General features: G+C 38.6%; 1 protein-coding gene across 6 annotated transcripts in view; it reads left to right on the top strand.

The window, feature by feature from the left end:
• Herc4 (HECT and RLD domain containing E3 ubiquitin protein ligase 4) overlaps nt 1–12,006 on the top strand; it is a 70,025-nt gene that overhangs the window by 23,450 nt on the left and 34,569 nt on the right. For all 6 annotated transcript variants that reach the window (XR_008719203.1, XM_055598911.1, XM_055598909.1 and 3 more), the window contains 3 exons: nt 2,241–2,462; nt 3,853–3,944; nt 7,512–7,642. Coding sequence is in view for 5 of the 6 variants with exons in the window: in XM_055598911.1 (XP_055454886.1) it covers nt 2,241–2,462; nt 3,853–3,944; nt 7,512–7,642 (445 nt within the window). In the remaining variant the exon portion in view is untranslated. The remainder of the gene's footprint in view (nt 1–2,240; nt 2,463–3,852; nt 3,945–7,511; nt 7,643–12,006) is intronic.

Here is a 12,006-nt window from a genome sequence, read left to right on the forward strand (position 1 = left end):
AAAAGTTTGCGGTTATACACAGATAGCGTGTGCTTCTGTGCTATGAAAGGGCTTGTGGAGAAAAGTTTGCAGTTTATAGAGCTTAATGGGAATGAGATTTAATCTAGGATATCCAATAAAGAAAACTAGATAGGAAGTGAACAGAAAGTTAGTAGGTGGTTAGGGCAGTGTGAAAACATAACACGTGAGTGCAAAAAAAAGGTAAGTGTCGCTGGAGTATAGTGAGTAAGGAAAGTTTAAACACACACATACAAACCAACAGGCCTTCTTAAAGAGAGGTGAGAAAGCACTCGACTTTTCCCCCTCAAATCTTCCCTTTTTGGTTTTGTTTATTTTTTTGGTGTTTTGAGAATGCACAGAGATCTACCTGCCTCTGACTCCTGAGTGCTTGGATCAAAGCCGTGTGCCACTACTGCCTGGCTGTTTGTTTTTGAGCACAGTTATACTCTGTAGCCCAGGCTATTTTTGAACTAGGAGCAAGTTTTTCTTTTTTGTTTTTTAGTTTCTTGTTTTTTCAGAAAAGATTTCTCTGTGTAGCCCTGGTTGTCCTGGAACTCATTTTGTAGATCAGTTGGCTTTGAGCTCAGACATCTACCTACTTCTGCCTCCCAAACACTGGGATTAAAGGTGTGCACTGCCTGGGTAGAAGCAGTTTTTCTGCTTCAGCCTCTCAAGACTGGGATTATAGGTATTAGCCACCACATGTACCTGCCATTGTCTCATTATGCAAATATCTAAATGTTTGAAGAAGAGTCAAGGACCTAATATTTCATAGGTTATAGAGAAATTTACTTGAACTGTATTCATTTAGTTAGTTGTTTATGCATAGGTTTGGATCCAAAGGACAGTCTTGGGTGTCGTATAGCCTCTGGTGCCATATAGGGCTCCCCACCTTTTTTTTTTTTTTTTTTTTTTTTTTTTTTTTTTTTTTTTTTTTTTTTGAGACAGGGTTTCACTGGCCTGGAGCTCAGCAAATGAGTTAGGATAAGCAGACTACCCAGTGAGCCTGAGAGATGCTACTGGCTTTTCTTCCCCAATGCTGGAGATTGCAAGAGCATGTCCCTATTCCTGCTCCCACGGCCCCCTCAGCCCAATCTGAGACCTGTGGAGCTTGTTTCTACATATCAGCTGGACCATTTTTCCAGCCTGGATGTTTGCTTTTAAATGTGTACTATTTGATTGTATGAACTTTTAAATTTATCAGAGCTTATTAGATTATTGCTAGTTACTTTAATAAAAAGATAACTGAGCCAGGCATTGTGGCTCACGCTTGTAATCCTAGTACTCAGGGAGGCAGAGAAGGCAGATCTCTGTGAGTTTGAGGCCAGCCTGGTCTATAAAGCGAGTCCAAGACAGCCAAGGCTACACAGAGAGACACTGTCTTGAAAAACCAAAAAAGAAAAGAAAAGAAAATACCTCAAGTTGCTAGCAGATGAATCAAAACAAAAAGTAGAGATAATGATTAAAGGAACCAGGAAGGGCTAAAAACATCTATTTCCTGGGGGATGCTGTATGTAACTTGGTGATACTGATAGATTCAGATTTGATGGTGCCCGAGAAAGGGACGTGACACCCTGGGATATGACTTCTGGTGAAGAGTCAGACTGGAATGAGAAAAGTGCAGAGATTGGAAATATGGTAGAAACCATATGAAGTGATTTTGACCCATCCATGTGTAGGTGTCAGATAAGTAGTAGGTTACATGGTGTTTCTTAGTGCTTAAATTTGGGTATGGTAGTTGATAACTGAAGCCTTGAGAGCAGAAGAGTACTTCTTGGGGAGAGGCTAGAGTAAAAGATAAATGTTAAAAAGAGGTGGTAAGGGGCTGGAGAGACGGCGCAGCAGTTAAGAGCATCCTGAGGACCTGGGTTGGAGTCCCGGCACCTGCATGGCGGCTCACAACTGTCTGTGACTCCCAAGATCTGACACCCTCGCAGGCAATACACCCCATGCACATAAAAATGCAAATAAATAAATTACTAAAAAAGAGAGAGACATAGTCTGTTGTAGAGCTTAAGGAAATCCCTAGTTTATATCACTCTTTACTACTGTATTGAAGATACATAAAAGTGTGCTAATAAAGAATGTTCTTTTATGTAGTGCTATGTTTTCATATAAAGAAACAATCTTCATTGTTAAGTAAATGTATATTTTCATCTAATGAGAAAATGTCCTCAGAGAGTAGTTCATCTTCAAATAATATTGTGTGTGTAAAGTAATTTTAGATTTTTATCTTGCAGCAAGTGAAGTTTTCTGCTGGGGACAAAATAAATATGGCCAACTAGGTCTAGGCATTGACTGTAAAAAGCAGACTTCACCACAGCTGATTAAGTCTTTGCTTGGAATTCCATTCATGCAAGTTGCAGCAGGAGGAGCCCATAGTTTTGTACTCACCCTTTCTGGAGCTATCTTTGGATGGGGCCGTAACAAATTTGGTCAGCTAGGTCTTAATGATGAAAATGGTAAGTTCTCATTATAATTAAGTATATTTTTTAAAAGATTGTTTTCCGAGGTGAATGAGTGATTCTTAAAGCATTGGACAAATGTATATCTTCTCAGGACTAATAGAAGTGGAGCTGAAAATGTTAATTCAAAATGTTAATGTGGTAATATTTTGGGAGGATCATGTGGAAGGCTAAAAATTAGCATATAATAAATTGGAAAGTTTATTGAGGCCTGGAGATATGGCTTGGTGGAAAAGCTCTCGCCTAGTGTGCACAAGGCCCTGGGTTCAATCCTCAGCACCTCTTCCCCACAAAAAAGAAAAATGTTCTTTAGATCACTTGGACTAAAGTTATGGATAGCCGAGGAGGAGTGCTTGACTGCCACACAGAGGCGGTGGCCTTAAGCCCAGAACTGAAGGAAAAGAATGGGATGCTGTCCAAGTCTTGAGTATTTTCATGAGAGACAGTTTACTAATAAGTTGGTAATCGTTGCTTCAGTATTGGCCACCATTAACGGAAAGAAGCTGCCTAGGTAGCTTCCTGGTAGAACATATGTGCAATGGGTTAGCCTGGTAGTGAAAAAAATTTTACTCTTGGAAGCTAACATGATTTATTCAATTAATGTGTTTCAAGTTGGATATATGATTTGCATTGTTAATTTGTGATTGAACATCTTTTTACTCTGTTGATAGTCTTGAAAATAAACATTCTGAATTTTAAAAAATTACTTTGAAACAAGTTAGAATCTTTTATCTGACATTTTATGCCTGTCACATATATATCATATATACCTGTCATATATATCATAGTTTGTAAAGTTCTAATATTTCTAATGCCTGAGAGTTTCTAACCTAATAATAACTGGTGATGATAAGTAAATAACTCACTCATAGAGTTAGAGAAAAGGGTTTTTTTTTTCATTTTTTTTATTAGTTACAGTTTGTTCACTTTGTATTCCAGCTGTAGCCCCCTCCCCATCTCCTCCCAATCCCACCCTCCCTCCCCCTTCTCCTATGCCCCTCAAGATAAAAGTTTTTATTTGCATTAAAAATACTCATATGTTCTGCCACCAAAAAAAAAAAAAAAAACAAAAACCAGAAAATAAAAGAGGCTATTGAGTAGGATCTCTGACAGAATAAATAATGATGCACATGTAGAAAATCTGAAAACACTGAAGTCCCAGATTGCTGAGCCCTGTGCACACTGACATAAGGGTAGTTGAATGCTCATCTTTGAATCCTTACTTTATCCTAGGGCCTGGAAACCCAATTTTATAGGCCTTTTTTTGTACAAATCTTTGGTAGTAAAAATTAGTCTGTATGCTGAATTTGGAAATCTATAAAGGAAGCACATTTTAGAGGAACTTTTGTTTTAAGATATCATTAACGTCTTTTATTGGAATTTTCAGATCGGTATGTTCCTAATTTATTAAAATCACTAAGGTCTCAGAAAGTAGTTTATATTTGTTGCGGAGAAGACCACACTGCTGCACTAACCAAGGTATGTATGCGTAAAACTTCTTATTCGCAGTAGTGAGTGCTTCTGTGGTATTTTCATTATACTTGAACAGTGTTTGTGTCAGAAATAGTTGATCTGGAAAAGACCTGAATTATTCTTGAAAACAACTTGCCGTAATTAATGTTTAGTTTTGCTTAGCTATGAACTGTGTGCTTTGATGCAGCCACATTTGATTGCGGCAGTGCTTGAATGATCATGTTCTCCAGACTCACCTTAAAACTATGGGCACTCCTCTCTCTGAGCTTCGGGAATGCTGGGCTTGCAGTCATTTCATACTGTGCTCAGCACTTTTTGGAGGTCTGTTTGTCTGTGGTATACATAATAGAAATTAAAACCCAGTATCTTGTGTGGACTAGGACACCTCTCTACCACTGAGCCTCATCTCCAGCCCCTCCTGAGATAGGAGCTTGCTAAATTATCCAGGCTGACCTCAGGTTTTTAATCCTGTTAGCCTCCTGAGTAGCTGGGATTATTACATACTTTTAATGAAATTACTTCATTTTGGTTCGTCAGGCTTGCAATGCTGTGTATCAGTCCCATTTGTATTTTATCATTTTACCTGATTTGCATTAAACTTCCATTTGGTTTATAAATATTTTATAAAAAGAAGCAGCTGAATTTCTGTTTTCTGTATGCTGAATATTATGCTAGTTAATTACATTGTGTTTTCGGTACAGTCTTGTCAGTCACTTTAACATTTATTTTCATTTTCTGGAGTATTTCTGTGGTGACTAGATGGCAAGTGAAAATGAAAATATTCAGACAATGGGTGTAGTTCAGTAAGAAGTTATGTGATGACCAAATTTGATCTTCTACAATATAAAAACAAAATACAGCTAAGCTTTACTGGAAAAACACTGTATTTGTCATCCTAACATCTAGGAAATTGTTCTTTGGCCAAAGTAGACATTGATGTTTGAGAAGGGCTAGGGATTTAGTAGTTGGTAGAGTGCTTGCGCAACATACAGGGTCTTCCGGGTTCTATCCCAAGCGCCACAGAACTGAGTTCAGAAATTGAAAGCCGTATTTGGTGGCATAGGCCATGCCCCCTCCCCATTATTGTCATTATTTTGTCTTATATAATCAATTAACAAAAAAGAAACAGGCTTATTTTGTGTGTGTGTGTGTGTGTGACACAGAGAGGGAGAACCCTCACTGTAGCCCTGGCTGGCTGGGCTTAGAACCCTCTGAGTGTTGCAGTTAAAGACATACACCACTGTATCTGGCAGAAATTAATTTTTAGTCATAAAAATTTTGGGAACTGCAGAGATGGTTTATCAGTTAAAAGCGTTTCACTTCTTTTCCAGAGTGCCAAGATTTGGTTCTTGGCACCCACCTGGCAGCCCAAACCATCTGTAATTTCATTTTCAGGGGATCACATGACTCCATCTGGCGTCTGCATTCACAGGTGAACTTACATATATGCAGGCAAAACATACAACATAAAGTTGTTTTGGGTTGGGAAATAGAGCTCAGATGAAGCATATGTACTAATTTGCACAAGACCACAAAAGGAAGAAAAAAAAATTATGCACCGGTTTTTTTCCTTCACTCAAAATTATTATTATTATTTTAAACACTGTCTTCAAATTTATAATCAGTCTCAGTCTCCCTGGTCCTGGAATTACAGATTCCCTTTGAATTCCAAATGTAGTTGAAGATGACCTTGAACTTGTGATCCTTCTCCTCCTACCTTCTGCGTGCTAGAATCACAGGTGTGCACCATCCTTCCCACATCATACAGTGTTAGAGATGCCAACTAGGCTATATCTCCAGTCCCCTGCACTTAATAGACAAAGTTTTTAAAGTGTGTCCTTATACTATAATATATAAAAATTATGTTGTCAGGCATTGAAAGCAGGATGTAAAATTGCACACACATAACTAAAGTTAAATGTCAAATTGAAAAATACATGGTTGTGCCAGGTTGTTAAGTATCATATCTTTTTAAAAATGGCCTCATCTGGGCGGTGATGGCTCATGTCTTTAATCTCAGCATTTGTGGGGGGCAGAAGCAGGTGAATCTCTGTGAGTCTGGTCTGCAGGGTGAATTCCAGGATAGCCAGGACCACACAGAGAAACTGTGTCTTAAATGGCCTCTAATTGACTTATGAGTTTTAACAATAAAAATTGAGATTATCTCTTTTTAATTATTTATTTTTATTTCATGTACATTTGTGTTTTGTCTGCATGTCTTTGTGAAAGTGTTGGATCCCCTGGAACTGGAGTTTCAGACAATTGACATGTGCATTGTGGGTGCTGGGAATGAAACCTGGGTCCTTTGAAAGAGCAGCTAACCACTGAGCCATCTCTCCAACCCTTAAAGATTATCTCTTGTAGAAACTGTATATGTTTACAATCATATCTATGTGCTCTGCTTACATATCTACTCTTTATGTAGAACTCTTTAATCTTTGTATTTTTTGACACTATCTCCGTGAAAAGCTTGTATTATCTTCCTGCTGGGAAGACATTGCACTCAAATTTAGGCAGAGCATTTATCTATCTTCAAGTCATAGCTAGCTTGCTAACTAAAGATAGCATTTGTAAGTTTTTGTAAAGGGTTAGAAATGTGTCCTTTGAATTAAAAAAATATAATGATATTCTGAAGCAATGCAATTAAGTATTTCCTGGCTCTTTGGTTGGTTGTTTTAATGGAGGTTATTGTTTGGTAGGTGAGGTGTCTCATGTAGTCTCGGCTCTTTGGACTATTAGGCAGTTTTTCAGTCTCTTCTCAAGTGCTGAGATTTCAGGTGTGCACCGCCATCTCAGCAATAATTACTTCTTTGATGAACATTTAAATGTTTTAACACCTTACTAAGTACCTAAAGAATCTGTGAAAGCCTGCCTGGTGGTTAGAGCCTATAGTCACAACTGCTTGAAATGCTGAAGCAGGAGAACCATAAATTCAAGGCCTTCCTGAACTAAAAACAAGTTCAGGGCCAACCTTAACATCTCATTGAGTTTCTACTTTAAAGTAAAAAAGGTAAAAACTGGTGAGATGGCCCAGCAGCTAAAGTGCTTTCCAAGAATTCATGGCAATTTGAGTTTATTCACCAGCACCAGTAAAGGTGAAAGGAGAGAACCAACTCTATAGAGTTATCCTCTAAGGACAGTGAACATGTACACCCACACAATTAATAGTACATTTAAAAAATACCTCGCCAGTAGGTGTTGGCACATACCTTTAGTCACAGTGCTTGGGAGGCAGAGGCAGGTGGATCTCTGTGAGTTCTAGGACAGCCAGGGCTACACAGAGAAACCCTGTCTCGGAAAACAAAAAGGTTTTAGTAAAAGAAGGTATGAAGATATAGCCTGAATGATAGAGTGCTTTCCTAACATGCACTAAGCTGTGGGTTTGTTCCCTACTACCGCACACTGAATTATCTCAGTCTTAAGACATTTTTACCTTCTTTAGTCAGCCATCATCTCATTTCTAAGACAGTTAGGAAAGAAAGCATCGGGTCTGTGTTAACAGTCAGCTGATATTTTGAACGTTAGTTTTTTGTTGAGCTTCTCATAAGTTAGTTGTTTTGTTTGTTGTTGCAGGAAGGTGGAGTGTTCACCTTTGGAGCTGGAGGCTATGGCCAGTTGGGTCATAATTCTACCAGTCATGAAATAAACCCCAGGAAAGTTTTTGAACTTATGGGAAGCATTGTTACTCAGATTGCTTGTGGAAGGTAAGCTGTGGTAAAGAAGAGGATTTTGGTCTCTAGTCTACTTATTGAGCTGGTGAGCGTGATGACACACTTGTAATTGTAGCACTTGGGAGGCTCCATAGGGATCCCTGTTTCAAACCAACCACCTACCTCCCCAGCCTAAGGAAAAAAAAAAAATCCGTGTTTTTTTTTAAAGGATTTTGTAATAAACTGTCTTCGGGTTCTAATACTTTGAGGTAAAATATTTCTTCTGAATGTCTGATTAGCTACTGAGGAGTTGTATTAACAGAGCTATGTTATGGTGATTCTGCTTCAGTTTCTTAGAAACTGCATCATTTTCCATTGTAATGGCATCATTTTATGCTTCTACAAAGTGTTCTTATTTGCCAACACTGCTTTCTATGAGGTAGCCTTCCTGCTGATAGGTGTATGTTGTTGCTTAGAATTGTTTATCTCCACTACTTAGTGATGTTAGTCTCTATCTATAGTCTACAGATATTTTCTTATATCTTTAAAATTTTTTTCCTCTTATTATTATATTTACATTGGTGTTCTGCCTCCATGTATATTTGTGTGAGGGAGTCAGATCCCCTAGAAATGGAATTACAGAAAGTTGTGGAAAGTGCTGAACTAAATCTCTAGTCCCTAGCATCTCATTTGTTTAAAGTAAATGTGCTTCATCTGCATGTATATCTGGTACATTTGTGCAGTGATCAAGGAAGCCAGAAAAGTACAACAGACTCCTGTAATTGGAGTTAGAGTTATGAACTGCCATATAGGTGCTCATTCTAGATAGGGCATAAAAAAACAGTTTTGCCATCTAAGTCTTGAGTGGTGAACCAATGAGTTTAATTTTGGTTTCTTAAAGGAACATGGACAAACCGTGGGTGGCTGAAGAAAATTCTTTCCCCTTGCAAGTATTAACCATTTATATATGCTCATGTCGGGTGGGCCTTTATGCTGCGTCATTACTTACCTCTGAGCCCTTCATGTGCTGCCTCATGATCTTTGCTACACAAAATAATGTTTCCTTGCCAACATTCAGGAGTGCTATCTTTAAATGCTGAGCTATTCTTCTAAAACCAAAATATGGATGAAAATAATCTCCGGGAAGACTGTGAGACAACGCATGGCAGACATTTGGGGGCAGTTTTGGATTTTGGCTTTTGATCATGTAGTTGGTTTCAGAAGACTTTTAAATGCAGTGTTTTTTCCAAAGCAATTTTGTTATCAAATAAGTAGCTAGCTTTATTTCACCATGTAATATAATTGTAAGGGCAGAATAGGGTTCTGCATATGGATGAAAAAAATTACTCATAACATTTGATTGGGAAGGCTGGAGATACGGCTCGGTGGTTAAAGAACACTGACAACCCTTCTAGAGGTCCTGGATTTGAATCCCAGCACCACCCACACAGCAGCTTACAACTGTCTGTTACTCCGGTTTCAGGGAGTCTGTTGCACTTTTCTGGCTTCCTTGATCACTGCACACATGTACCAGGTATGCATGCAGATGAACACATTTTTTTTAACAAATGGGACCTGGGAACTGGAGCGATGGCTCAGCACTTAAGAATGCTGGTGCTTTTCTAGAGAACCCAAGTTCAATTACTAGCGCATATGGTATCTCCAACCATTTCTAACTTCAGTTCCAAGGGGATCCAACACCCTTTTCTGCCTCTGTGGACACCAGGCATTCATGTGATGCGTAGACATAGCTACAAGCAAAAACACCCTTATACATAAAATAAAAACATAAAAATTTGTTTAAAGATAAAAAAGAAAGGAAGAGAGAAATAAATGGGATTCCGGACTTTGTGGGGTGGGGTTATCTGTAGTAAAGTGCTTGCCTTGCTAGCACAAGGATAAGGACCTGAATTCAGTCCCCACAACCCCTATAAAATGTTGGGCATGGTGACATGTACTTGATATGACGAGAGAGAGACAGTAGAATTCCTGGGGCTTGCTGACCAGGGTCTAGCCTAATTGGTGAGTCTAGGCTAGTGAGAGACCCTGTGTCAAAAGATACAGATAGTACCTGAGATTCAAAGAGAGAGAAGCTTGCTGTGCTGCCAAGGTTGGACTCAAAGCCCTGGATGTAAATGATTCTTAGTTCTCTCAAACTTCCTTAATAGCTGGGTGTGATTAATGGCACAAACCATTGTATCTGGTTAATAGTGTGTTTAGGTACACATACAATTGAAATGTCATCAAGTCTAGTTTGTCTTTCTGTTGCCTGTGACTATGGTGTACTTGAGAAGATATTGTGCAATCCAGTGTGTTTATTTTTTGTCTGTTTTCTTCCAAGAATTTTAAAGTTCTAGCTTTTAGATCTTTAAGATGTTTGGATCTTAAGATATTTGGATATTATTTTGTTTTGAAGGATTGAACCAGGACATTGTGCATAGTAGACAGTGTTTTGCCACTGAACTACATCTGTAGCCTTTGTTTTTAAGACATCTTGTTTGTAGCTCAGGCTGCCTTAGCACTCACCATGTAGCCAACTTACCTTGAACTTGGAGCAGTCTTCTTCAGTCTCCCAAATACTAGAGTTACTTGTGTGCATCATTACACCCAGCCTATTGTTAATTCTTGTATTCAATAAATATGTCAATAAATGTGCAAGTTTATTCTACATCTAGCCTACCAGTTTTCCCAGTATTACTTGTGTAAAAGACTTTTCTTTCTATATTTAATCATTTTTGACATGTTTGCCGAGAAGTATTTGGTCTTACACTTTAGGACTTAATTTGGGCTGTCTGTCCCATTGATTTGTGTACTGATACTACAGTTTTAGCTACTGTAACTTTGTATTGTGTATTGTAAACATTAAAAAGTGTTGGGCTATATAATGTTTATTGTCAGCCGTAAGATTATCATGGCAGTATTATTTAACCCGCTATCACAGATAATGAGACACAGACACCTGTTAGATTTTATAATTGTCTTATTTACGTTGGGCCAGGCAAATATTTCACCTAAGCTGCTTCAGTAACCTCACCATTCATCTCCCAGCCCACATCCAAATCCATCCTTCTTAATCCTCCTCATCTGGTCTACTTTCCACCCATAATCCCATGTTTCTTGCTTATATTCTTTGTCTGGGCCTTTTCACACCATTATTGGAGTCCTTCCTCTCAGCCCACGTGTTGTGTTGTGTTGTGTTGTGTTTTGTTTTGTTTTCCCCTCTGCTAACCTATCTTGGTACCCTCCTTCCTCCTTTCTTCCTATCCTTTCTGTCTCCCGTGATTCTCCAGAAGCCTGACAACCTAGCCATGCCTACCCCATTCTGCCCTGCCCAGATACAGGCTGTTTAATCAGTCAGTCAGTATGTGTCTTAGGCAGGTTTACACAACAGGGATAGGTTTATACGGCAAGGATAGGTTTAATCAGATCTTGAGGACCAGCATCAGACCAACCTTCAACAATTGTTTCAAAGTCCTGAGGTATGAGCCCACCAGTCTTGTTTTTCTGTTCTTAAGACAGTCTTGCTGTGCACTTTTGGCTGGCCTCAAGCAGAAGTCAGCAGCACCAGTTCAGCAGCTCCAGTTGCAGGGGATCAGATTCCCCCTTCTGCCCTTTCTGGGTACAGCATGCACTTGGCACTTGTATATACATGCAAGCAAAACTATCATATGCATAAAATAAAGTATTTTTTGAAAAATTGTATTAAGTGTTTCACATCCCTTGAGATTCGGTAGGAGTTCCTAATGAGTTTTAGAATGATTGTGTCTGTTTCTGAAAAATGCATTGCTTGGATTGTTATAGAGATTACATAGAATATGTGTATAATTTTACTTTAATTCGGTTAAGATTGATATTCTAATTGATAATCTTTTGAGCCAGTCCTTGAGCATAGATTAGCTTTTCATTTATGTATTAGTTTGTTTTGTTTTTGTTTTTTATGTGTTTGTGTGGGTGTCTAACTTGCATGGAGGCCGGAGACGTTTTCCTTAGTCTCCTTCACCTTATTTTTTGAGACAGTCTTCCTCTCTGAACCTGGAATTTCCTAGTTGGCTTGACTGGCTTGCTAGCAAGGCCCTTGTGGTTTTCCTGCCTGTGTACCCTAGTTCTGAGTTTATAGGCATCCAGGCACACATTGCTGTACTTGGCTTCTTTATATGAGTTCTGGGGATCTGAACTGAAGTTCTCATGCTTGCATAGTCTTCTTCCATTTAAGCTCTTACTCTGTTGCTTTCAATACTTTTTATTGTTACTTTTTGTTTGCTTTATGTTTCGTTTGTTTGGTTTTTTTTTTTGTTTGTTTTGTTTTGTTTTCTTTTTTTATTATTTTTTTATTTTTCTTGAGATAGAGTTTTTCTGATTAGCCTTGGCTGTTCCAGAACTTATTTTGTAGACGGCGGAGCCCACTGGCAGAGTTGAAG

The sequence above is a fragment of the Psammomys obesus genome, unplaced genomic scaffold (genome assembly GCF_907164565.1).
Source record: "Psammomys obesus unplaced genomic scaffold, mPsaObe1.curated_primary_1811, whole genome shotgun sequence".
In the NCBI taxonomy this organism is placed as follows: domain Eukaryota; kingdom Metazoa; phylum Chordata; class Mammalia; order Rodentia; family Muridae; genus Psammomys; species Psammomys obesus.